The sequence below is a fragment of the Hemibagrus wyckioides genome, linkage group LG22, assembly GCF_019097595.1.
Source record: "Hemibagrus wyckioides isolate EC202008001 linkage group LG22, SWU_Hwy_1.0, whole genome shotgun sequence".
Taxonomy (NCBI): Eukaryota; Metazoa; Chordata; class Actinopteri; order Siluriformes; family Bagridae; genus Hemibagrus; species Hemibagrus wyckioides.
Genome location: NC_080731.1, coordinates 11,843,663 through 11,867,514, shown reverse-complemented (window position 1 = coordinate 11,867,514; position 23,852 = coordinate 11,843,663). Strand labels below are relative to the sequence as shown.

The 23,852-nt window shown below is 38.1% G+C and overlaps 1 protein-coding gene across 1 annotated transcript in view; it reads right to left on the bottom strand.

Annotated features, from left to right (window-relative positions):
- Positions 1–2,881: 2,881 nt before the first annotated feature.
- The window catches only part of col27a1b (collagen, type XXVII, alpha 1b), a 63,031-nt gene continuing 42,060 nt past the window's right edge, over positions 2,882–23,852 (bottom strand). Inside the window, exons 23-61 of the mRNA XM_058375235.1 lie at positions 23,087–23,140; positions 22,880–22,924; positions 22,730–22,783; positions 22,475–22,528; positions 21,580–21,633; positions 20,085–20,138; positions 16,912–16,965; positions 16,279–16,323; positions 15,852–15,896; positions 15,679–15,732; positions 15,365–15,418; positions 14,827–14,880; positions 14,529–14,582; positions 14,390–14,443; positions 14,168–14,275; positions 12,994–13,047; positions 12,777–12,884; positions 12,629–12,682; positions 12,481–12,534; positions 12,231–12,287; positions 12,066–12,119; positions 11,909–11,962; positions 11,778–11,831; positions 11,576–11,629; positions 11,365–11,472; positions 11,165–11,272; positions 10,927–11,034; positions 10,778–10,831; positions 9,872–9,934; positions 9,724–9,777; positions 9,581–9,616; positions 9,288–9,305; positions 8,623–8,658; positions 8,475–8,501; positions 8,294–8,359; positions 8,038–8,206; positions 5,908–6,017; positions 4,654–4,872; positions 2,882–3,239 (exon numbers count right to left, since the gene is read on the bottom strand). Coding sequence (XP_058231218.1) covers positions 3,093–3,239; positions 4,654–4,872; positions 5,908–6,017; positions 8,038–8,206; positions 8,294–8,359; positions 8,475–8,501; positions 8,623–8,658; positions 9,288–9,305; positions 9,581–9,616; positions 9,724–9,777; positions 9,872–9,934; positions 10,778–10,831; positions 10,927–11,034; positions 11,165–11,272; positions 11,365–11,472; positions 11,576–11,629; positions 11,778–11,831; positions 11,909–11,962; positions 12,066–12,119; positions 12,231–12,287; positions 12,481–12,534; positions 12,629–12,682; positions 12,777–12,884; positions 12,994–13,047; positions 14,168–14,275; positions 14,390–14,443; positions 14,529–14,582; positions 14,827–14,880; positions 15,365–15,418; positions 15,679–15,732; positions 15,852–15,896; positions 16,279–16,323; positions 16,912–16,965; positions 20,085–20,138; positions 21,580–21,633; positions 22,475–22,528; positions 22,730–22,783; positions 22,880–22,924; positions 23,087–23,140 — 2,703 coding nt within the window. The 3' untranslated portion in view covers positions 2,882–3,092. The remainder of the gene's footprint in view (positions 3,240–4,653; positions 4,873–5,907; positions 6,018–8,037; positions 8,207–8,293; positions 8,360–8,474; positions 8,502–8,622; positions 8,659–9,287; positions 9,306–9,580; positions 9,617–9,723; positions 9,778–9,871; positions 9,935–10,777; positions 10,832–10,926; positions 11,035–11,164; positions 11,273–11,364; positions 11,473–11,575; positions 11,630–11,777; positions 11,832–11,908; positions 11,963–12,065; positions 12,120–12,230; positions 12,288–12,480; positions 12,535–12,628; positions 12,683–12,776; positions 12,885–12,993; positions 13,048–14,167; positions 14,276–14,389; positions 14,444–14,528; positions 14,583–14,826; positions 14,881–15,364; positions 15,419–15,678; positions 15,733–15,851; positions 15,897–16,278; positions 16,324–16,911; positions 16,966–20,084; positions 20,139–21,579; positions 21,634–22,474; positions 22,529–22,729; positions 22,784–22,879; positions 22,925–23,086; positions 23,141–23,852) is intronic.

Sequence of the window (23,852 nt, the reverse complement as noted above, 5' to 3'; positions counted from 1 at the left end):
GAAGAATTTCACTGTGCAGTACTGTATATGTGACAAATCAAGACAACTTAGCCAGGCTATTCAATTTTTAGTTGCCAGCTTATCAGAGAGATTACAAACATCTTCTATTGGCACAACATGCAATAAATCAACAACCTGACTTTGTCTCTGTTCTAACATGATGCTACATATACTCATTTGTTTACCTTACCTTGTATTAACACATTTAACTAGCTAACTAGCTGGTTATGATGCTACATTATATACAACTTTTAAGGCTAGTCAACTAGGTGTACGGTCTAGCAAAACAGAGGAACACATTGCCTGATATATTTAAGATATATTTTCACCTATTAAACCATGTCTTCAATAACATGACTTCTGTACCTATCTTAGTGTATATATACTAAGTCTAATATATATATATATATATATATATATATATATATATATATATATATATATATATATATATATATATATATATATATATATATATATATATATATATATATATATATATATATATATATATATATATATACATAGTTTTGAATTTCCAACCCCAAAATGTGAGAGTATTTGGACATTTAGCATTAAAAGCTCTGCTCAGTAAATAAGTATATCATGTCATTATGTCACTATAATGATATTATGTCTTGATTTAAAATATTATATACTATACTTTGTTCAAATTTAGTATCTCTTGATTCTACCGCAAAATGGAAATAAATGACTACTGCACTGACAGATTATTAACATGATGCAGCAGCGCCCTCTCCTGGCTACTAAGCAGAAATGCCTAAAGGATTCATTAATAGGAATGAAGCAGTTGAGAAATTATTTTTTGTAAAACTTCTATTTTGTATCTAGTCGCACATGGCAATGTAATTTAACTGATAGACTAGACTTTTACTGAACACCCAGTTGTTTATTCAGAGGTAAATAAGAAGGTGAAATGGCTGAGGAGTATGCGGGATGGTACAGACAGACAAGAAGAGGATTTTGATTATGACTTCAACCTTCTGTTCACAAGACAAAAAAATCAAACATTCCTTGGTTTGCAACATGAGGTATTCCATCCATAAAACATACTAAAAGAAATGGAAAATATTCACAGACATGGACAGCTATATTTTGGGTGATTGTGGGTGGCAAATACAGTCACAGCACACATGGGTTATCATAAAAAGGAGCACACAAACAGAGAATCCTAAAATGTACTCACAATAGAATAAAAATGCCTTGAACATCCCCTTGTGTTGAGTAAAAATGGTTCACAATAAAGCCCGCTCGCACCACAAATATTTCATTTATCTTTCGTTAAATTCGGTCAAAATTGATGTGAAAAAGAAAAGGAAAAAAGTGTACCAGAATAAAATGCAATTCTAATCAGGGTCAATGATACAGCTGATTGTAGTATAAAAAGGCTTAGTGCCCTTAACATCAACCCCGCTGCAAAGTGTGTACCTTTATAGGGGGACTTTTTTAATGTCAAATGATCACGTGTGCAGTCAGACAGGGCTTATGGATCACATGCCAACAGGAGACTGTGCTTTGGTTATTATTTGATAATGATCTGATTATTATTTTACAGCACTGGGGATTCATTTGTAAATCATGTTTACATGTAAATAAATCACTGGATGGGCCCAGCTTTCAAACTGAATAAGGTTATGAAAACACTTCTCTCTTTTCTTGTTAACATCTCAGACACAAGGCATACATCAAATATGTTCTCAGCAAGATGGCTGTATAAAAAGGACACAATTTTTTCTTTTTTCTGTTTATACAAAAATATTCCCTTTTCAAAGTATAAAAGGCACTTCATCTATAGACACTTGTCGGATGCACAAACCATGTTTCAAAGGCAATTAAACCACAGGAGACGCATGTAGTTTTTTTTTTTTTTTTTTTTTTTTAAGCTGTTATTTCTAGAGCACCATAAAAATGTGAGATTGGAGGTAGACATTTAATGATACTTTCAAGCTTGAAACCACCTCCGTCAATGTGAACTAAACCTGATGAGTTACATGTTGTGTATGTTGCGTGTGTTTGTGTATGTGTGTATGTATATATTGATGCACAATTAATCCTGACCTTAACATTACAACCAAATCTGAAAGTATAAGAATGGCAAGGTCAATTCTTTTGTTTTGGCTATATACCTAATGCATTTGGGTTTAAGGTCAAAAGATGAGATGATAGATCATCAATGACATCAATAAGTGGCTTGATCCGTTTATTGCAAGCATGGGATATGCAACTAAATATGAACTTTTATATACTGTAAATCCATCTGTTCCTATACTTTTGCTCACATACAATTTGAGACATCTAAATGGAAATAGCAGAAAGTGAATGATCTATCATCTTATAGTCATTGTTTGATCTCAAACCCAAACGTCTTCAGTGAATAACAAAAACAACAGCATTGGCGTTCCAATACTTTCGGAGGGGAATATATAACCCAAAATCCACAACGTGTCTTTGGAACGAGACTTCCAGACAGAAACAGACAGACACACATGCACACACACGCACGCACACACACACACACACACACACTTATGCACCAAACCTGAAAAAAAAGTCAATATGAGTGACAGTAAACCTTAATTCACTTAAACAGCCAAATATAGGATTCACCTTTATACAACAAAATCTCTCTCACATTGCACTTTACAAAAAAAATATACATACACATATAAATACATATGTTCATGTGTAAAAAAAAAAAAAGATACAAAATAAGTACTGTAAATGCAAATACGTGTTGAACTTCCAATTCGGCACCCATCTGTAACAGGAAATCTTGTGCGTGAAGCACAAATGTGTGAATAAATTAACTCTTTTGGCAGCTTGAGACTGATTGCTCAAAGTTTATTAAAGTCTTCTTTAAAAAAAAAAAAACAGCTGAAGAGAGAAAGTAGTCCTTTAAAGAAAATAGTTTTTTGTCCATTAAGCCTCCAGCTTGAAAAGACTTTCAAGATGCTCTGAATTGCATTTTCCTGCATGTTTAGTCAGCAGTCCAGGTCTGTTTAAGCCTTGAGAGCCCAAACATCTCAGAGCACAGAGCTATAGTCCTCATCTCTCATCTTTCCTTCTGCGCTCTATATGAAGCACACAGGTCCCACCTCCAGGTGATAATTGAAGCCTGTTTTCTTGTTTGGGAGGTTCAGCACATCGACTATAGGCAAGAGTTCAGGCTCCTGTGTCTGGAAAAGGAACTGTGTCTGATGCCACCGACCATCTGTCATCTGAAAGATTTTTTTTAGAGTGGAAGCAAGTGTTAAGATGCAGCAATAATGATAGTAATTTTATTAGATTTCTTGTAAATAGCTTTTATGCATGAATTTTCCTCAATATTCCTAATTTAAGAAGCAAAGTACACTGACCAGGCATAACATTATGACCACATGCCTAATATTGTGTTGGTCTCCCTTTTGCTGCGGAAACAGCCCTGACCTGTCATGCGCTGTGTATTCTGACACCTTTCTATCAGAACCAGCATTAACTTCTTCAGCAATCTGAAAAACAATAGCTCGTCTGTTGTTTTGGATCACACGGACCAGCCTTCGCTACTCACATGCATCAGTGAGCCTTGGCCGCCCATGACCCTGTCGCCAGGTCACCACTGTTCCTTCCTTGGATCACTTTTGATAGATACTGACCACTGCAGATCAGGAACACCCCACAAGAGCTGCAGTTTTGGAGATGCTCTGATCCAGTGGTCTAGCCATCATAATTTGGTCCTTGTCAAACTCACTCAAATCCTTACTCTTGCCCATTTTTCCTGCTTCTAACACATCAACTTTGAGGACAAAATGTTCACTTGTTGCCTAATATATCCCACCCACTAACAGGTGCCATGATGAGGAGACAATCAGTTTTATTCACTTCACCTGTCACTGCTCATAATGTTATGCCTGATCGGTGTATAACTTGTTTTTTTATAGCCAATTAATTAACTACCCTGAAGTTCATATTCATTTCGTCCAGGATTTCCTCCAAGGATTGTTGTGGCCAGAAATACTTACCTGCAGATATTTTTTTTTTAGAATTTGTGATGCAACTTGCAGTTTTTGTGCATATTTTTAATTTTAATGTTTAATAGAAAACTGAAATGGTGAAACTTTTTCTTTTAGACTTTACCAGTAAGGAGACATATATAATTACTTTCTATGATAGCTGTATTCATGTTTGATTTACATGAAATGAAGAGAGTATGGGCTGAATTTTTGTTGCTATGATGTCCCGACACATCTTGGCCTTAATCTGCAGTAAACATAGCAAGAATGTTGCAGAGTTGCTTAATTCTGCATTAATTTATACGATTGTGGAATTATGAAATCCTGGAGAGACTGCACTATTTTCCTATAACGGCATGTCCTGAGATGTTTTATGCCTTTTATATACCACAGCACATACCACCGTTTTAGTTGACCTGTTTTTAGTTACATTTAAAGATATGGAACATCCATAAAATAAAACTGATTTGAATTATAGCCAGCACTGAGCTGCTGTAATAGAAAATTTATGACCAATGAGAACTTTAGCAGTGCTGTGGTATAATCTGTTAATAACCGAGATATAGATCATTTTGTGCTGTCAGCATTCAGTACAAATTCAATAAAAATTGACCCTTTCCTCTGTTGTTCAATCTGAGCTTACCCAGCACTCGTCCTTTAGCAGTTGAGGCTGAATGAGTCCTCTGGCTGAGATTATCTCTCTGTTCCAGGCCTTGAAACTCACAGCATTGTGGGATGGAGGTCTGCCTGCCTCTTTTGCCCACACAGATATGTTCAGGCAGTGAATGGTGAGAAGCTGCACTGCCTCTGAGCTCAGCAGGTGAATGAAGTTCATCTGGATCACTCCTACACCCAACTCCAACTGCAGAACAACATATCGACAACTTCAGTCACAATGTCAAGAGGTTATATTTACAGATTGAAACTTGAGCACACTGTATATTCAGTTAGTTAATAAATGTGAACATTTGGGTTAGGGCATAACACACTCAAAGAAACGCTCCACTGTTATTCAGGTAAATCTCCATCTACTTTATCCACATATATGCAATTCACATGAACAAAGAGTGAAACATTTTGACTTAAGATACCAATTTAGAGGAATTCTGACACGCTTTCCTGCACTGAGATCTCATTATACGTGATCTGTGTTTTACTAGAACTATTTTTGTCCTATCCCCCCAGATGGGAAGCAAGGAAGCACTCATGGAAGAATTCTAATAAAATAAATTCACACATTAAACTTTTTTTTTTGGCACACCCTCTGCTCTTAGACCTCATAATTGAGTTTTGAATAAGCAAGGTTTATAAATTCTTTTCTCAGTGCCAGTATAATACCTTACACCTTAGACAGTTTTAAGCTACATATCCCTCAAGAGATACAATTCCCTAGTTTCAATGAAGACGGATTGCGTTAGCGGTTCCTAAAGGTAGCAAAAAAAACATCTTTTCATAATAACGCACAAACTCGAAGCTAAATAAGTAAAAAAAAAATAAGAAGTAAAAATAAGAACAGTATTGTCACAAGGGTTTACTGAAGATAAATAAACCCTTGAGATCTCAAGGAAATAGAGAGCAAATGGAAAAAGAAGATTCCATCCAAGTAGGGTTTGGGGTTATTTAAAACTTTATTAAATAGCTTTGGGTGTGTATTCCAGCAAAATGCAATCTCTCATCAAAAATATTACAATTACACACAGGCTGTGTTTTTTTTATAGTGTCTTAACTATGAAAAAAGAGACATTAAAAGACTTTAAAAATGTGTAAAAAGGGTTGCACAGGAAACCGTGGCAAAAATGACACAGATGCAGGTTGAAAAATCCTGGAGTATTCATGTTTATAAGTATTATTCAAATACAAAATAAATGTTCAGTTAAAAAGAGTACTGAACGTTTACCTTGGATGTAGTGATCGGCTTCAGGCAGGTCTGACCTCCGCCTGTGAAATTACAGGTGACTTCAATTGTGTCAGAGGAGCAGCCCAGGTTTGGGTCAATCCAATAAGTGCCTTTAGACAAATTACACAGAGAAACAGACAGTGTTACATAAACACTAATATAATAAAATAACTTTAACAATGCAATTATTAACTGATATAAATGTTCAGAGGTTGACAGTATCACTGAGCCTCAAGGTGCATCTTTCTTCTTTTTCTTTGTCATTGCACAGGAAACAAGGTCACCAAGTTGCCTACGTATCTCCAATTCACCTCTTTTTTCATCACGTGATTCAGCCATTATTGTTCATTCAATAATCCTCTTTTCACACTCTCATTTTCATAACAAAAACGTATAACGTCTATAATATAATGTAGCAAAAATAGATCTGTGCAGTAGATACACAGTCTGTACTTACATTTTCCCTTTGTTTGCATATCGAAATTGATTCGTTTCAATTACAATTACTTTCTATAAAACTAGCAATACAACTTTGTTTTAAAACTTGTTCAATATGGCATAAAAATCATGGCAACCCTGCCTTAGATAACTGTCCAACAATTAGAGAAAGTAACCTTACTCTATTGATTTTAGCAAAAAACAAACAAACAAACAAAAAACCCCATATAACAAAAGCTAACACAATAATTGTTGAAACGCAATATATTTCTGGATGACACAAATCTCCTCAATGCTGTTGCAGAGGCTACTCTTTCAAATCCAGCTTCTGCATGATGCATATAAACCGTAGACATTGTCTGCACATGCTAGGAACTATTTTACTAAGAATATTATTTAGCTTGAATGGAGGCTAAACAGTATTTCCAGAAACAGGAATTGGAAATTGTGACAAAACTGATGAAAATACAAGTACAGTATAAAACTAAACCTATTATATAACGGTAATGCATCAACTCTGATTTAAACACTTCATTGAGCAATAATGTGTGTTAGTCACGCTCAAGTTATGTTTTTATGAGAGATAAGAGAACAACAGCTCATAGCTGAAATGCTAGCCAAAAACTTTTTTTGGCAAAGGTGAAAACACACAGGATATGCTTCTTCAGCTGCACGTTATTAAGAGAGGAGAAATACTCAGTCTGGATGACAAGTATGTAGACGTCTGACCATGACATCCATATGCGCTTGTTAAAGACTCTATTCAAAAGGCATGTCATTAATATGGAGTTGGTGCAGCTTTAACAGGCTGAAATCCTGTGGGAAGGTTTTCCACTTGATGTTGTGGATTAGTGGGGATGTGAGGATTTGTGTTCATTCAGCCACAATAGAATTAGTGAGGTCAGGCACTGATGTTGGACGAGGACTTCTGGCATGTAGTCAGTGTTCTAAATCATTCACAACTTCACTGGGGTTGGTGTATGGTCAAGATTTTGTACAGGCCATATGAGAGCTTTCACTCCAACTGAAAGAGCTTGCATTGTATTGAGCCTTTTATTTCTATAATTCTACATCATACAAAGACATTCTAGGCACACTTTGTGGTAAAGGGTTGTGGCAAAGGTTTGGCAAATGGTCAGGTGTCCACATACTTTTTGACACAGTGAATTGGCTACAGAAGTTGTATTCTCTCTTGGATTCAAGTGCTTGCTTATTTTCCATAGTCTGTATAAATGCACATAATTAGCTCATTTGTACATGTGCTAAATTTTTGTTATTTGCCAGTTTTTAGCATAGTTAATTATGCCTCCAGGTAAGTACAACATGGAACTGGGCAAACACTGTCAAGCTTTCACTTACCCAGTGGGGTATCTAATAAATATATGATTTGTCCACATCTGATTCTGTGCAACTACACTGTTTGCAGGCTGAACAATGAACCTCATTTATCAAGGTGGAAATTAATGGATTCATGTGTAACATTTGCATGATTGATTACACTAGAAATATGATATTCAATAAATTCCATTAAATTCAGAGAAATGTTCATATTCTACTCATGTGCCTGTATAAAATTTACACATTAGAAGATGGCCATTTTAAATGAAATTTCAACATTTTTGTTGGGTTTGGCTTATACAAACAATTACACAACACATTGCTAAGATGCTAAAGATTCAGACACTTCCTCACCATCGTTCACTTGGTGCTCACAGTCCAGCAGGTCCCGGCACATCCTGGCTGGGTTCTCCTGCGTTCCCAGTGGGTTCTTGATGCTGTAGATCAGGTTACTGAGGTAGTGAAGGGTCTTAAAGATCTCGGTTCCCTGGTCCAGCATGGGGAGGTCTATGTCTGAGTATGTCTGAAAGACAGAAGACAGACATGCTTAAATTCTTCTGTTTTCCTGAACATTACTAATATGTATTACAGCACGTTTCAAGGTTCTCACCTCAGATCTCAGTGCAGAGTAGGAATCAAATATGACTTGAAAAGCAGCACCAAGCGCCTCGTTCTTCTGTAGCAGAACAGTGAAAAATACAGTTCACTAATTACTAAAACACACTGAGCCAAGGCCAAAATGTACTTCATGGTGCTTAACCAATTTGGAATATACACTGAAACATACTTACAAGAGACAGAGAAGAAGCAGGTGGACCCTAGACACAAAACAGAACAGTACAGTTAAGCCAAGACAGATAAAACATAATCATTATTTGTTGTTATTCTTTAACTATGGATTTATGCTATACAGTATATATGAATTATAAACATGCTTACTGGGGGTCCCGGTGGGCCATGAGGACCTGGAAGGCCCTAAAAATAGACCAGAACAACATTAGTTCATTTAGGGTTTCATATATAAGATTTCAGTTAACACTGGGTCGCCAATTTATTAGGCACAACAAAAGTGCATTAAAACTCACTGGCCATTTTACTGATCTTATGTACAATTTGCCAAAGAACGCATTCAGTGGAAAGAAACCACAATATCTGGGAGGATTTTATTTGGGTCTATGGTATTATTTTCATCCCACCAGTGACAGATATTATTGTGTGTATTGCTGATAATAGTGGATTAAGAAATAACTGCTGACCAAAATGATCAACATGTCAAGCAAAAAACAACATTTACACAACTTTACTTGTGTTTTGCTCTTTCTGTGGCAAAGTTTCCACCGAATTCCAAAAAAAGCTAACTCATTTAAAAAAAACAAAACTGGCCTTTTGCTTGATGTAGCACTCAGTACTTCATACTTTCAAAAGTAAAAAAGTGTAGAATCATGATGCATCAAGAATCGCTTCATGATTGCGGTGATGCACCGAAATCAAACTCACATATCAAAGGAATCATATGAGGCCTAATATTCCCACTCCTAATGTGCATGCAATATTCAGGCAAGTTCATGTTTTAGGTAAATTGTGAATAATTTACACAAACCTACCCTTGGTCCTGGTACACCCTATTCAAAATAGAAGACAAAAATAATATTAGATGAAATATACTTTTACAGCTCATTGCAAATCATACTAACAAACAATGTTTGTGTGCTGATTATCTATAACTGTCATATTGCTTCTGGCTGAAATTGGCCCAAACATACAGAAGGTCATTTTCTTTTCTTTTACTGGAACACCAGCACCCACTGAATAAGCTCTAGGTTCTGTTTTTTTGGCACACATCCCAAAATGACACCACTGTATATACAGGAAAACAACCAAGGATGGGTCCACTCACCATCTCCCCTCGACTTCCTTTGTCCCCTTGAGGTCCCTAACAGAGGGAGGTAAGTTATTTCAGACTGTGTGCAACACATTAAAGATCTCCTGCAGTAAAATCTAAAAAAAAACAACAACCTAAAACGATTCTGTAGTACGTACTGGATAACCGCTGGGTCCAATGATCCCCACTGGTCCGATGGCACCTCTCGATCCCTGAAACAAAGAAATGCCTGCAGTAGTTGCTGACAGAGCAGTCATGGGATATCTCATTAGGGTCTGTTAGAAATGAGCTTAAAGTGGTTCCTACCATCAAACCTTGGGGTCCTCGAGGTCCCTGGATACCAACAGGACCAATATCACCAGGTGGACCCTATAAAATAACACATTTAATTCATTTTATATCAACTTGCTAACTTGCATTAGATCACACACAATATATCCTACTGTACTGAATATGGTATTAATTGTGTTGTACTACATGTCACCTAATGTTTAAAGAGCTCAACTAAATGTTAATGTGTTTAATAATGAAGAGATACTAATACTGCCAGTTAGTAATGATGTCGTCATGTTACATATTATCCGTTGCTAGGCACACTATCAATGTTTGGGTGAATTCTCCCTTGAACTACTTTGACTCCCTTGAGTCACACGCAGTAGTCACACCTACCTGTCTTGAACACTTGAAACAAATTAGTGGCAGATAATTAGTCACCATCATAAAATGAGCAAATCATCCCCATAATATTTGGGTGAGTAACTGTGTTCACAGGCCCCTTCTGAAAGCCTATATTTACACAGCTGGCCTTCACCTGTGCATTTAGCCTACTGTGCAAGCTCTGCCAGAGGCTAATTCCCTACATTAAAAGTCCATTTACCAGCATTTCGCAAAACAAGATGACAATTAACATGGAAATTAAGCATGCAGATCAATCTGGTGCATGATTTAGCTTTGGCTCACAAATGAAAGGAAAGTACCCAGTACAAAAAATCCAGTACAAGCCAAAGTTACGAGATCAAATCATCAAGATAGGCTTTAATATAACAGGTTAAAAGTATAAACTAGAAAAGAACTTACAAAAGATCTCACTGACTTCCAAGATGTATTTATGAGTACAGGAAAGTACTAGCACTGGATATGTAAGAAGGCACTTTGAGTATGAATGTTGCATTTGACCCATATTTATTTCTTCAGGACTGGAAGTGGTCTCACCTTAGGTCCAAAGTTTCCAAGAACTCCAGTCAATCCCCGCTCACCGGGATCGCCCTGGTGAAAAAACCAAAATGACTTTTTACTGTCTCTGAAAAATAAGCATGACTGCCCACAAAAAGAAAAAGAAAAAAACAAAGCAAAGCACTCACTAGTTGGCCTTTAACTCCATGGTTGCCTTGTTTCCCTTGCATCCCCATGGTTCCAGGCATTCCACGCTTGCCAGTAGGTCCAATCTCACCAGGTAGGCCTCTTTCACCCTAAGAAAACAAAAATAGCCATAAGAGGTCATACAACTGCCATCTACAGTATATATGCTGACATTACTGTCTTCTCTGACACAGTAGGGATTATTTCCCCGCAGAGACACGGTAGGTACTATTTGAATACCTTTGGTCCAAAGGAACCTTGACTGCCTTGTAAACCAGGTTGCCCTGTTTGACCACGGAGCCCTGGCTTTCCAGGTAAACCCACATCTCCATCACTTCCCTGCTCCCCCTAAAAAGAGAGGACGCAGGTTTGAAATGTCAAATCAGGTAACCTAGAAATTGCATCAGTCTATGTTTTTAAAGAATACATAAATTTCTTACTGGCATTCCTTTAGACCCATCTTTTCCTGGAGCTCCATCCATGCCAGGAATTCCCTCAGGTCCCTCTCGCCCGACAACCCCTCTGGGACCACGGGGACCAACAGGACCCTAGAGATACACAAAACATTTTTGGGAATCACTGAACAATCGGTTTACTTTGACAAAGTAAATTATACATTTTCTTTAGAGCAGACATGAGATTGACACTTACAGGTGACCCTCTGTTGCCTGTTTCACTTCGAGCACCCTTTTTGCCTTTTGGTCCCTGTTAAAAAATATTTCATTAACATAGCCTAATAGATTTGTCATGCTAAATAAAGAATATGGCATTACAATATCACAAATAATCATTTAAAACAAAGAAAAAAATAAACTGTATGTAGTTGCAGGTATCCATGCTGAATTGTCCTTACTTGGTCGCCTTTGTATCCTTTGGGTCCCAGAATGCCTCTTGGACCAGGGTTTCCCTGTGACAACACCACCACCATTAGCAACAAACTTAAAGAAATTGCTTATTACCTTATTTATATTGAATGTTGCTTACAGGTAATCCAGGAGCTCCAGGTTTGCCTCTTTCTCCATCTACACCTTGCTGACCCTGACAACCAACAAAACAATTTAGTCCAAATATATTCATGCCATGCACAGTTTTAAGGGACAGTACTCTACTGCTCATTTCGAAAGAGGTGTGTCATGCTTACAGGGTAGCCAGGGTCACCAGGTTCTCCTCTGTTTCCTCTTGAACCAACAGGACCCTGAATCCAAATAAAGCACACACTGATCTGTTTGGAACACAGTAGCATCTCTCTACAACAATAACAATGGCAACAAGAACATCCATGTTAAAACCCAGCAGACTGACTCACAATGTCACCTGGAGGACCAGCAGGGCCTTCAATCTTCCCATCATCCCCTGGTTCACCCTGCAGAGAGCAGAAGAATGTTGAATGAAATTATTTTTCAAAGGTGACTACTGGAAAACTGCAATATGTAAATAGGTAGAGCAAAAAGGAAGCCGCTTGTAATTCCAACCATTGTGATCTTATTTTTAACTTATCTTGTATACAACTTATAGACAACCACAACACTGTCAGCTACAATATATGTGAATTTTACCTTTGCACCTTTTGGTCCTGGAAGGCCAATTGGACCCTGAGGTCCCTGGTGACCCTAAAGTCAAAGTTAAATAAAGACATACTAATATGATTTCTATGACATCATAAAATTATTGAGATATTATTGTTTATTGTATGAAGACACTTACTTCATATCCCTGCAGGCCTGGAGTTCCTTGTATGCCCATTTTTCCTGGTGCACCCTAAAAATGAAATTAACAAAAACTGTGGTTAGTTAAAAAATATAAGGAGCTGTAGACTTTCAACAGTAAAACAGGCTTTAATGTGTGTCATTACCGCAAATCCAATGGTTCCTCTGTTTCCCTTAGGCCCAGGAAATCCCACAGGACCCCGCTCACCAACTGGTCCAGACTCACCAAGGTGACCCTCACGACCTTTGCTACCCTGGAGCAAAACCAAAAATCATTATACTCTATTCAAAATAGACAAAATGCAAGAAAAGGATGACCTGAAATAATACACATAAACATCATCATGCTGACTGATATCCTACCTTCTCTCCTGGTTTTCCCTTTTCACCAATTTTGCCAGGTTTGCCTTCAGGACCCTGATCACACATACAGCATCACTATTATTTACATGTTTTATTAATGTGACTTCAGACAAATAAAGTGGTAAAGCTTTCTCTATGTAAAAGCAGCTTTCCATAATGCCATAATTATCAAGTGGTGAGACATTGCAAAGCATCTTTTGGAAGTGGATACCTTTAAAAGTGCATCATTTTACCATTTTAATCTAACTTGACAACTTTACCAATATGTAACACAAACATTCCAGAGGTACACTGAGCTCCAAAGTCAGATGTGTAATGTCATTCAGTGCCGAAAGTGTCGTCACACAACCTTATTTCAACAAAGAGTTAAGAGACAACCTCATGTCGACAAAAAGTCTCATAAGACAGTGTCACAGTGTCATAGTGTCATAACACAACCTTATGTTGACAATAAGCGGCATTAGTGTCTTAAGACGACACTATGTCAACAAAAAGTGTGATAATAAGCCAACCTACGACAAGACAACCTTCTGTAGACAAAAAAAGTGCCAGGGTCCTAAAGACAACCCCCAAATAATAGTGTCACCACAACCTTATGCTGAACCACAACTTAATGTTGACAAAACTGTCAGTGTCATAACCTTATGTAAAAAAGTGCCATAGTGTCATGTTATGTCCACAAAAAGTGTCCCAATGTTATAACACAACCTTATCTTGCCAAAAAAGAGTTATAGCGTCATCAAACAATGTTATATCATCGAAGCTTCAGTGTCATAACACATAATATTTAAACTAAAATGTGTCCACTGCCATTAGACAACATTATATTGACAAAGACTGTCCATGTCATAAGTCAACCTTACTGTATGTCAACAAAAGTGTCCTGGTGTCACAACCTTATGTCAACATGATGTCACTTGCCTTAGCTGTTATGTCAGCTGTTCATTGGAAAAAGGCTGTATAAGTGTTTGCATAGATTTGTCAGCTGTTTATGTAAGTGTTGTCTAGCCATATAAACACCATCCACTGGTTTTACAAATAACTCAAATTAGAACAGCAGCAAAAATTATTTATCTTCATATGTCTTAAGACACACAACCCCGGAAGCCTTGTGAACACCACTTGTGCTGCCAACAAGATAACCCAAATTAGAACAACACCAAAAATAACTTACCCTGACGCCAACTAGGCCAGGATCTCCAGGTGGCCCCTCCTTTCCTTTTAGTCCCATATCTCCTTTTTCACCTTGCTTGCCCTCTATTCCCATGTCCCCCTTTTCGCCCTGTATGCAACATTAAATTCCGAATCGATCAAATTGATCTATGCTGGCCTGAGGAATAACTGTGCAACTTATTTTAAACACATGCTATTGTGATAAATGAGAGATTTCTCTGACCTTGGCTCCATCAGGGCCAGTCTGCCCGGCTTCTCCAATGAGCCCATGCTCGCCCTGAGAGGAGAGACATTTATTATTACTGATCTACATAAACAAGTGTGCACAAGCTGAGTATTTTGTGATCACTGAATTAACCTACTCTTATTCCAATCAATCCAGGTTCACCGATGTTCCCAGGAGGCCCAATAGCTCCCTAGAAAATGTGTAAAGTTGTATTAATCATTTCATTCTTAGCAGGTAGAAGTGACTGCAGAAGAGGGTTACAATTAGTGATCTAGAATCAGCAGTATAAAGACATCGCTGTGTGAAGAATACTCATGCTGGTTATATCTCACACCTAAGCATGTACACATATATGGTGCATATTTTCCTATACTAAGATGACCATATGACTAATTAACACTGAGTATAAATGGCAAAGTTTATAAATGTTTCACCTTCTCTCCTGGTTCTCCAGATAAGCCTATGTCCCCAACTTTTCCTGGTGGGCCCTGTCACATAGAACAGGAAACAGCCTATAAAACCCACACTGAGATGTACCAACCATTAGTTAATCACATCTGAAAGTGTTCTGCTTCGATGGTGTGCTAGAGAGTTATACAAAGCGGTTAATTGGAAGCAGAAGGACAACATGCTGAAAGATGACGTATTATAAAAAAGAGCTAAGCCTGTATTGTAGCATCTAGTCTTGTAGTTATATGTTGTATGTTATCTATGTGGCCCCAGGGTCCTGGAGAAATGTTGTTTTATTTCACTATGTACTACGTCATCTATATGTGGTTGAAATGACAATAAAGCTTTTTGACAGAACGACTCTGTACACTAGAATCAAGAGAATGTCAAACAAGGCCAAACATAAATGGGTCCCTTGAAAGATCGAGATACAGGGGGTTACCTCTCATGGATCATGTAACATTAACTGAAGATACTTTTCAGACAATATTTAAACTATATATTCATTCAATATAATCTTACCATTAAGCCAATCTCTCCCAAAGGGCCTATTGTTCCTGGTGGTCCTGTAGGTCCCTGTACACAAGCCACCACATCACAGAATGAACTTTATTTCTTAGCATAGTAGCTATTTGAAATGATTCAAACACACCCTCAAGCAGGCAGGCTTAGTTAATAGAAGAAGTTAGATAAATTTCATGCTTGTTCACTTTTCCAAACAGTCTAACAAAAACACCATTGCTACTGATTTGTCTCAAGCACCATGTGTTTTAAGAGGCAGTTGATTAGGTGTATCATTATATGTAAACAAGCTGAAAATCTCCTAAAAAACTCACAGGAAGTCCTGGGATTCCTTTTGCTCCTGGTGTTCCGGAGTGTCCTTGGATCCCCTTTAAACATAGCAAGTCTTGATGGGTTTATCAACATCTCAAACAGAGCGTTTCATTAGTTTAGTACCTAATATCATTCAGTGGCTATGTTCATGCTCCATAGAGATCCAGTTACTCACTGGGAATCCTGGTGGTCCAGCGTCTCCTGGTTCACCAATTTTTCCCTGATTGAAGACAGAGACACAGCGATCAGTCAATGATTCCACTTGCCATGCCAAGGGGAAACACACAATACACAATGATTTAAAACCCAAAGTGAAATTACTACCTGGCTCGCTATTATGCAACAACTCAGGGCTCAAGTTGCCTCAACTCTGTGAATAGTCAAGTCTCATTGTCTATTCTTGAGTCTGAGAGTATAAATATTCTATTTATTACAAAACAGATGCTAATGTATGCCGCAAAACCTTGGCAGCCCCTTCAATGCCAGTGGAAAAAAAGAAAGATCTGCATAATCGGATCGTTTCAAATAGACTTTCATGCACATGTGGAAGCGGCAAAAACCGCACAACAAACAGAAAGGGAATCAAAAATATGCCATCATACCTTCTGGCCTGTTAAACCCAATTTCCCTGGTGGACCATCCAGACCCTGAAGAGACAGGAGAGAATTGTCCATGACCTAGCTGTAGGTTTCAACTATAAAAACTAACTGAGATGTTATTGTCAGGTTGAAAATTTAAATGTGACACACATTTTGACACAGATTATTGAAAAGCTGAATAAAATACAGTGGATTTAGATTTGGATCAAAATCAGACCGGCTCAGCTGTTTTAAATTTCTTTATTCTTAACACATCGCAGTGACTGAATTCTGTATTAATACTCCAGGTTTCAAACCAATAAAACGGTTACACAAGTTTCAAAACATTTCAAGTTACACTGCTTGGTAGGAGAATTGTTTATCATATAAGTCACCATTTCATGAAAGCAATAAGGCAATCGAGGTCATGTGTTACATGGGTTTTAGCACACGTGAAGGGGCTTTGTGCACTTCACTTCACGTTGCATCTAAGAAAATGTTTACCTGTGATAAAATCTCTGTAAAGCATGGTCTTAAGTGGCTTATTGTTTTAATATAGCTCATGCCAAACGGCTTTGTGGTGCTCAGCAGTGAGGATAGACATCCATTTCTTTAATCCATCTTATGTTAGGTAAGGCCTAGAGTAAAAAGTTTTACCTTCTGGCCCACTGACCCATTCTCCCCAGGTGGTCCTTCAGGCCCCCTTGGCCCCTGTATGAGAAAAAGGTAGAGAGATTGTGGTGGGATTAAGATGTGTGTGAAAGAAAAGATGCACAAATAACTAGGTGAACAGCAGAGGGCTCACTTTCTGTAAATATAAAGAGGAGGAAGCAGGGTTACCAGGGTCACTGAATCCAGAACGTGAGCTACTATTTCTAGCCTTATTGGAACTAGTGGATGTAATTATTTAAAAATATACTTAGTGTGATTATATCCATGTGTCAAAGCGTAACACACCCAGACACACTAGGACGAATGTGCATACAATCCAGTGGAGAGAATACACTGGAGTGATTTGTGATTCTGAATCAGTACACTGTCTAAGTGCACAAAACACACACATATGGCATGAATGCAACTTTTAAGAAGTGTAAAACACTAGGCTGCTGACATCATGGAAGTTTAGCCACAACGGACGTTTGCTGTTATATTTCCATTGCAGTAATTCACAAGAATCATGAAACCAACACAGAAGCTGGGTGATTTCTTACGACTTTGAATGATTGCTTCACTCTGGAAGGTGGAAAGAGTGATGAATGGAGACATTATTATGGCTGGTTCCTACAGAAGAACGGACATGTGGTCCTCTGCTAAAAGCACCGCATGTCTTTTAGGAACCACACTGGGTTCTTTAAACTTACACACACACACACACAGCACCTCTGTTCTTTGTGGTTCTCTGTGATCTGATGTCACTTAGAGGGACCTCTGACCTTTCAAAGGGCCAATCTCAATGTTTGCACTTGTACCCAGCACACTGCCCAAGAAAAAGTGGGACTTTTCTCCTTCAAGGATTCACTGTGAATTGAGAAAGAGTACATTGACTATGAAGGTAAGGGTTTCCAGGTGCTGAAGTGACACTTCCAATATGCCAGTTATAGAGAAGAAAAATGCTGAAGTGAAGTGTAAACCCTGTAGGGGTTAAGTGATGTGTAAAAAGTGTCAGAGAGATCAAAGGTAGAACTGCATTGCATTGAAAGTGAAAAGTAAATTACACAAGCTAGTGCTAGGTGTAAGTCTGCAGAAATAACGTTTTTGATCCAATAAATCATGCCAAACTGAGAGAGTCACTCTTTGAGGACTGGGCCCTTGGGGAAAAAATGTACCATTGCACTTGGAAAGAGATGAGATAGTAAAAATCTAGCCACATATCTGGCAGGACAGAAAGTGGTTGTTCAGCATCATTTTCATTGAATATACCATGTGAAGGCAAAAGGGTTTCCCTGTTCCATTTGTAGTAGCCACATTAATGAATAGGCTTTGTGTGGAAGATGGGAATACACTGGCTGATGACAGCCATGACTGGAAATCAGCAGGCCATCAAAGTGTTTGTAGGAGTAAATGGGGCAGTGCAGTCTGCTACTGAAGTTTAATCTAATACTGTGTACATTTGAAAGGACAGTATAAACGTATACATCAACAGATGAGTCACTCAGTCAGTCACTTTCTCTACTACACAGGATCACAGGAAACCCGGAGCCTGTCCCTGGGGTTTTGGGGCAGGGGACAACCTGGACGAGTGCCAACTCATCACACACACACTCACACACCATTAATAATTTTTGAGAAACCACAATAACCCCCAAAGCACACTCAGTGTACAATGGGAACTGAACAAAAAAAAGCCATAGACTGGCATCCCATTCACTGTGCACTGGATCTGGCTAAACACTGAATGGGATGCCAGTCTATGGCAAAGAATCATTCACACACTCATTCATTACGAGGGGCAGTTTGGCATAGCTAGCCCACCTGACATGCATGTTTTCAGAAAGTCAGTGAAAAGTAGAGAACCTAATGGAAACCCATGCAGACATTGGGCAAATATGCAAAACTCCAACAAGACAGTAACCTGAACTTTGCATCATTTCCAGGACTGGCTCCCAGGATGAAGCAGTTACTGAAGATGCGTAGATGGATAGATGAATGAATGAATGAATGAAAATGTCCCTGATTAAATATCAATTACTAAACATGATGATATAATGATGATAAATCTAATGATTTATTTGTAATTCATTCATGCCATAAATAGAGACATTTACCATCTGGTAGTATATATTTAATGTTGTTTGTCCTTTACAGTGTCTAGTGTGTTTCCTTCTTGTGGCTTATGTTTACAACAAGCTTATAACACTTATCAGCAAAGTCACATATTAAAGTGTTCACCATATGTTATATACAAAGGCTTTAAATCTGTTAAGATGAAAGCTTCCCCTTAACTCCTATCAGATAAGATCAGAGTTTTATATTTCCTCTATAAGCTCACTGATGTGCCTCTTGATTCTGTGCAGATCTTGTTGGTAGTGTTATCTTATTAAACACAGTGATACTGATTCACTGTTAAGGAATCCCTGCATCTGGTGATAATATTTTTCACTTGGGTATAAATGGATCTGGAAGACATGCCTGCATGACAAATGGCAAAACGTTTTCCACAATTAATGTAATAAAACATGCTGAGTCCTTTAGTGGGATTTTCGTCACTGAAATCATTAGCATTATTGGGGACTACTGTGAAAAGCTACAGATTTTTAAAAGTTATTGCAGTAGAGTAATCCCACACTGTGTATTATTCCCCTATCATCAAACCAGACTGAAACTAGGTTCATACTCTTTGTTTCCAATAAAGAAACCCATGATTCATAATTTCATAATACAGTAAATACTTTTTGTGGCAATGAGAACAGAGCTACAGTAATGACACCATTATTCAAGACCTACAATGGTAGACATGACCAGTAAGATGATTCATAAGATACCAAATGTGATTCAACCTAATGACTCTATGCTAAATGACCAAATGAGCCTCCAAGAACTTAAGGAGTAAAGTGAACCCAATGATAACAGAACAACTCAGTGTGAAAACTCAAGCCCAAACAATGCCTTCATAAATGGCTTCTACATGCTGTATTAGGGGAAAGGGGACTTTTCCAAAAGTCATTAAAACATTCATCAATAACTAGTTAATATTAGTGTTAATCTTGTCTTTAACCAAAAATACTTTGTATTGGTTGGTTACTTTGATCTCAGAGCACCATGCTTCTGTGTCTCATTCTGCATAAAATATGTGACTTTAGGAATATTAGTAACTGGACACAGGTTCTTACCCTTCTGCCTTTGGGTCCTCTAGTGCCACTGAGACCTCTAGAACCAGGTGGGCCCTGGAGAAGCAATAAGAGAAAAATTAAACGGCACCTTGATGCAGCCAAACATCAGAACCTTCTTTTAAATCACTGCATCCAGACCCAATCAGATTGTGTCTAGTGTGCTTACATATAGGACATAACCTGACCAAATTAAAGCTGTGGAGTGAAAGCTCTGCCCTTCAAAGGTTTTCTATTTATGTTTATGCTTGTCTTTGCTGCACTCACTGCTCTCAGCTGAGGCTCCCCAGAGTGCCTCTGAAAGGCATTTCCTGTCAGAGCTAGAGTGATGTCAACATTTTGGATAACTCGAGCAGCTACGCTCAGCACAGCAGAAGGGTGGATGACTTTTACAGAGGTGTCTGGGGTTTGATTTACGAAGCCTACCAATCTGTTTACTGTTTACAACAGTCGGTTGGTGTCAGTCTTACCTGAGATACTACAGCACGTCAAGTCTCTAGAGTCAATATCAGTGTAGTCTTTTGGGCATAAACAGAGCTTCCTGAAGTTAAAATGTGTCATCTTGTTTGAAATGAAACAGCCTTGAACCTGACAGAGACCTGCTTCCTTGGTTAACCCGAAGGAATACACATGACATGATGAGGTTGTTGGGGGAAGCTTTTGCTGGCTCGTAAATGAGATATTCATTGAGAAACTTTAGAGGCTTACTTTCAGGATATGTATATAGAAAGTTTAGTAAAGCTAAAAAAAGGCTAGGCACGGTTACTGGTGGAACAACTCATCAAATTAGGACATGTATGATTTTAATATATTTCCATCAGTGGTGACTTGCCCAAAGGGTCAATCACATCTTCATACATCTTAAATTCAGTTGAAATCCTAATGACCTATTTTTGAGTGACCACTAATTTAAAGCTGATTTGAGCTCACTGCCCCTTTCAGCTCTGTAATTAGTATTACACCTAGCAATCAGACTGTTGAACTCTAACCAATAACACCACCACAGACACAACACACGCTTCGTACCCTGTACAGAATCTGTCTGTACTGTATGTGCGTTACTTTCTATATTATATTAAATATCTCTTGCAGCATGCCACTTTATGGCACCACACACTCTCTGGGTAGTGCAAATGTAGCAAAAACATTTCACTGTATATGATGTTTAAGTGCTCTTTATGCACAGAGACCTTGAAACTTGAAACTTTGTGAAAAATAGATCATGTAACAAGCGGAAACAGAGACCAATGAGGAAGAAATCACTGCCACTGGCTCATTTTATGAACATTTTCATTGGAAGAGGAACAGCAGACAGGACAGATAATGAGCAGGTTGCCAGGGACACAGCAAAAATGAAAACCACTGCATTCCTTAATGATATTTTTCACCTTAGATTATAAATGATCTGTGGCTTTATTGTATTCACAAGAAAAATCTTTATTATTCGTCTTCCTAGTGAATTGCAGAATGAATTTATTTTTTAAATAATGGTACTTACAGGCATTCCTTGAGGTCCAGGTGCTCCTCTCTCACCTGGCGTTCCTGTGTGTCCCTAAAAATACCAATCATTAGAACAATACCGAAAAAACCCAGTAACACAGTGTTCCTTTCAATACCTTAAAAATGACTAAATAAACCTTTGCAAATTGTTTCCAGATGATTGTCTATTTATTAAGAGCTTTTCATTAAGTTCACAAATTCATACTGTGGATATAGTCAACACTTTATCGGCCTAGATGTCTTTCAAATCTATGCACAGTCTTTTCCATGTTCATTATTGTGTAATACGGTTTTCAAGCACATAAAAAGAATTACAAATATACTGGCCAAAGACATTACCTCACAATACACTAGAAATAAGGAGTCAAGTAGTTCATTAGTCAGCCAGGCATACACAAAATGTCATGTGCTTTTAAACAGCAAAGAAAAAAAAGTTATTTATTTCTTCATTCAACTCAAAATGAACACTATTTAAATACTAGGGAAAAGTTCATGTAAATCTTCATGTCAGCGTTTTTTTGAACCACACAGTAAGTAGTCATCTTTAAAAGGTGCATTTAGATGCAAAAAACATGGGCAAGTTCTGAATTTTGCCTTTGTTGTTCTGCATTGCAGTTGTTCTCGGTTTTGACTTTGAATTTAATGCCAAACCACTTTTCCTCACAGTGTGTAAAGAAACACCCATGATTTCCTTGTCATGCACAGGAAATTACTCATGGTCTTCTTGGTGAACTGTAAAACAGCTGACCCAGCATTTTCACACACTGAACCCCTGACTAAATATTTCTGCCGTTATTTGTTTCGTTATTGCCGAACTACAGTAAATGAGAAGGCCTGTGTGAGTGGAAGAGGTGCCCCTGAGAGCAGAGACGAGATCCGGACTTACTCCTTACCATCGATCCATTTTCTCCAGGTGGCCCTGGCTGACCAGTCTCTCCCCGATCTCCCTAAGACGACAAACAAAAGCAATAAACATTGCAATAGACATCTTCATTGATGTGCTGATTGTGCAAGGAGACAATACAAACAATCACACAAGACAATACAAAAACATGTCTTGAAGCATTTTTGGAGAGATGCCCAAAATTATTCCAGAAACAACAGATGAGACAAAACTACTTGGAGAAAAGTCTAAACAATCTACTGACCTTCTCTCCAGGAAGGCCAGTCTCACCAGGAGGCCCCTTAAAACCCTCAAGTCCCTATAAAACATTAATCCAACATAAATCTACATAAGCTCATTAAATATATACAACAGCCAAAACATTTCGACAAGCAAATATTTGTAAAACATTTACCCTGTCACCAAGCATCCCAACGTTTCCAGTTATTCCTGGCTCTCCCTGCAGTAGACGGCCTAGTTAGTATTTTGTGTGCTTATTTAAACATTATAAATTTAAGATAATCTTGTCAGTGTAGTGGAAAGAAAGATGTTTTGGAGCATCCACACCATATTCATGACTATGATTCAGAAGAGAAAATGGCACACATAAACATGAACTTACCTGGGGCCCATCTGCTCCTGGTTTTCCTGAGAATCCCTTCCTCCCAGGCCTACCCTGAACAAAAAACAGAAATGACCTATAGCACTGGATTCTCTCCTTCTTTTTAGGCACCAGGGCCTCCATGGCATCTCATTAGCTGCTGTGCCTGACACCAACCTCCACCATCCGCAGCCATATCAGCTCCCTCATGGGAACAGTTTTAAAGAAATAAATGCACAGGAATAGAACCGTAGCATTACGGTGTCAAGCTGTCTCACAGCCTCCATTCTGTCACAGATCAAAAGTCAGCTGTGCTTATTTTGGAGCATGATTGAATTCTGTGCTGACAGCTAACAGTTAAGGTTGAATTTCCCTTCATCATTAGCAACATTTTCTGTTCCTCCAGTCCATCTTAAGCTGTGGTCAATTTGGTTTTGATTGAAGTTGATTTGAATATTGGAAGTGTTTAATGCATCATTACTAGTGATCTATCATACAGAGTTTGAGGCAGTAATTAGGTTTGGATTAAGACCAGGTTATAACTATGGTTATGCTGAATCTGGGAAAGGTCTAAAGTTTAGCCGCTGCATTTGGAGCAGCTAAACGAAAGACCCTGAGGAGTAGCAAAGCTGCATCAGGCTTTCTAAATCTTCCCTTTTGTTTTCATACAAAATAGAAAAACTCATGATTATTGACACTTTAAAACAAACAATGGCTAAAAAATCCACTGAAACAGCTGGAGAATCTACTAATGTTTCCAACTAACATAAACTATTCTCATAACACA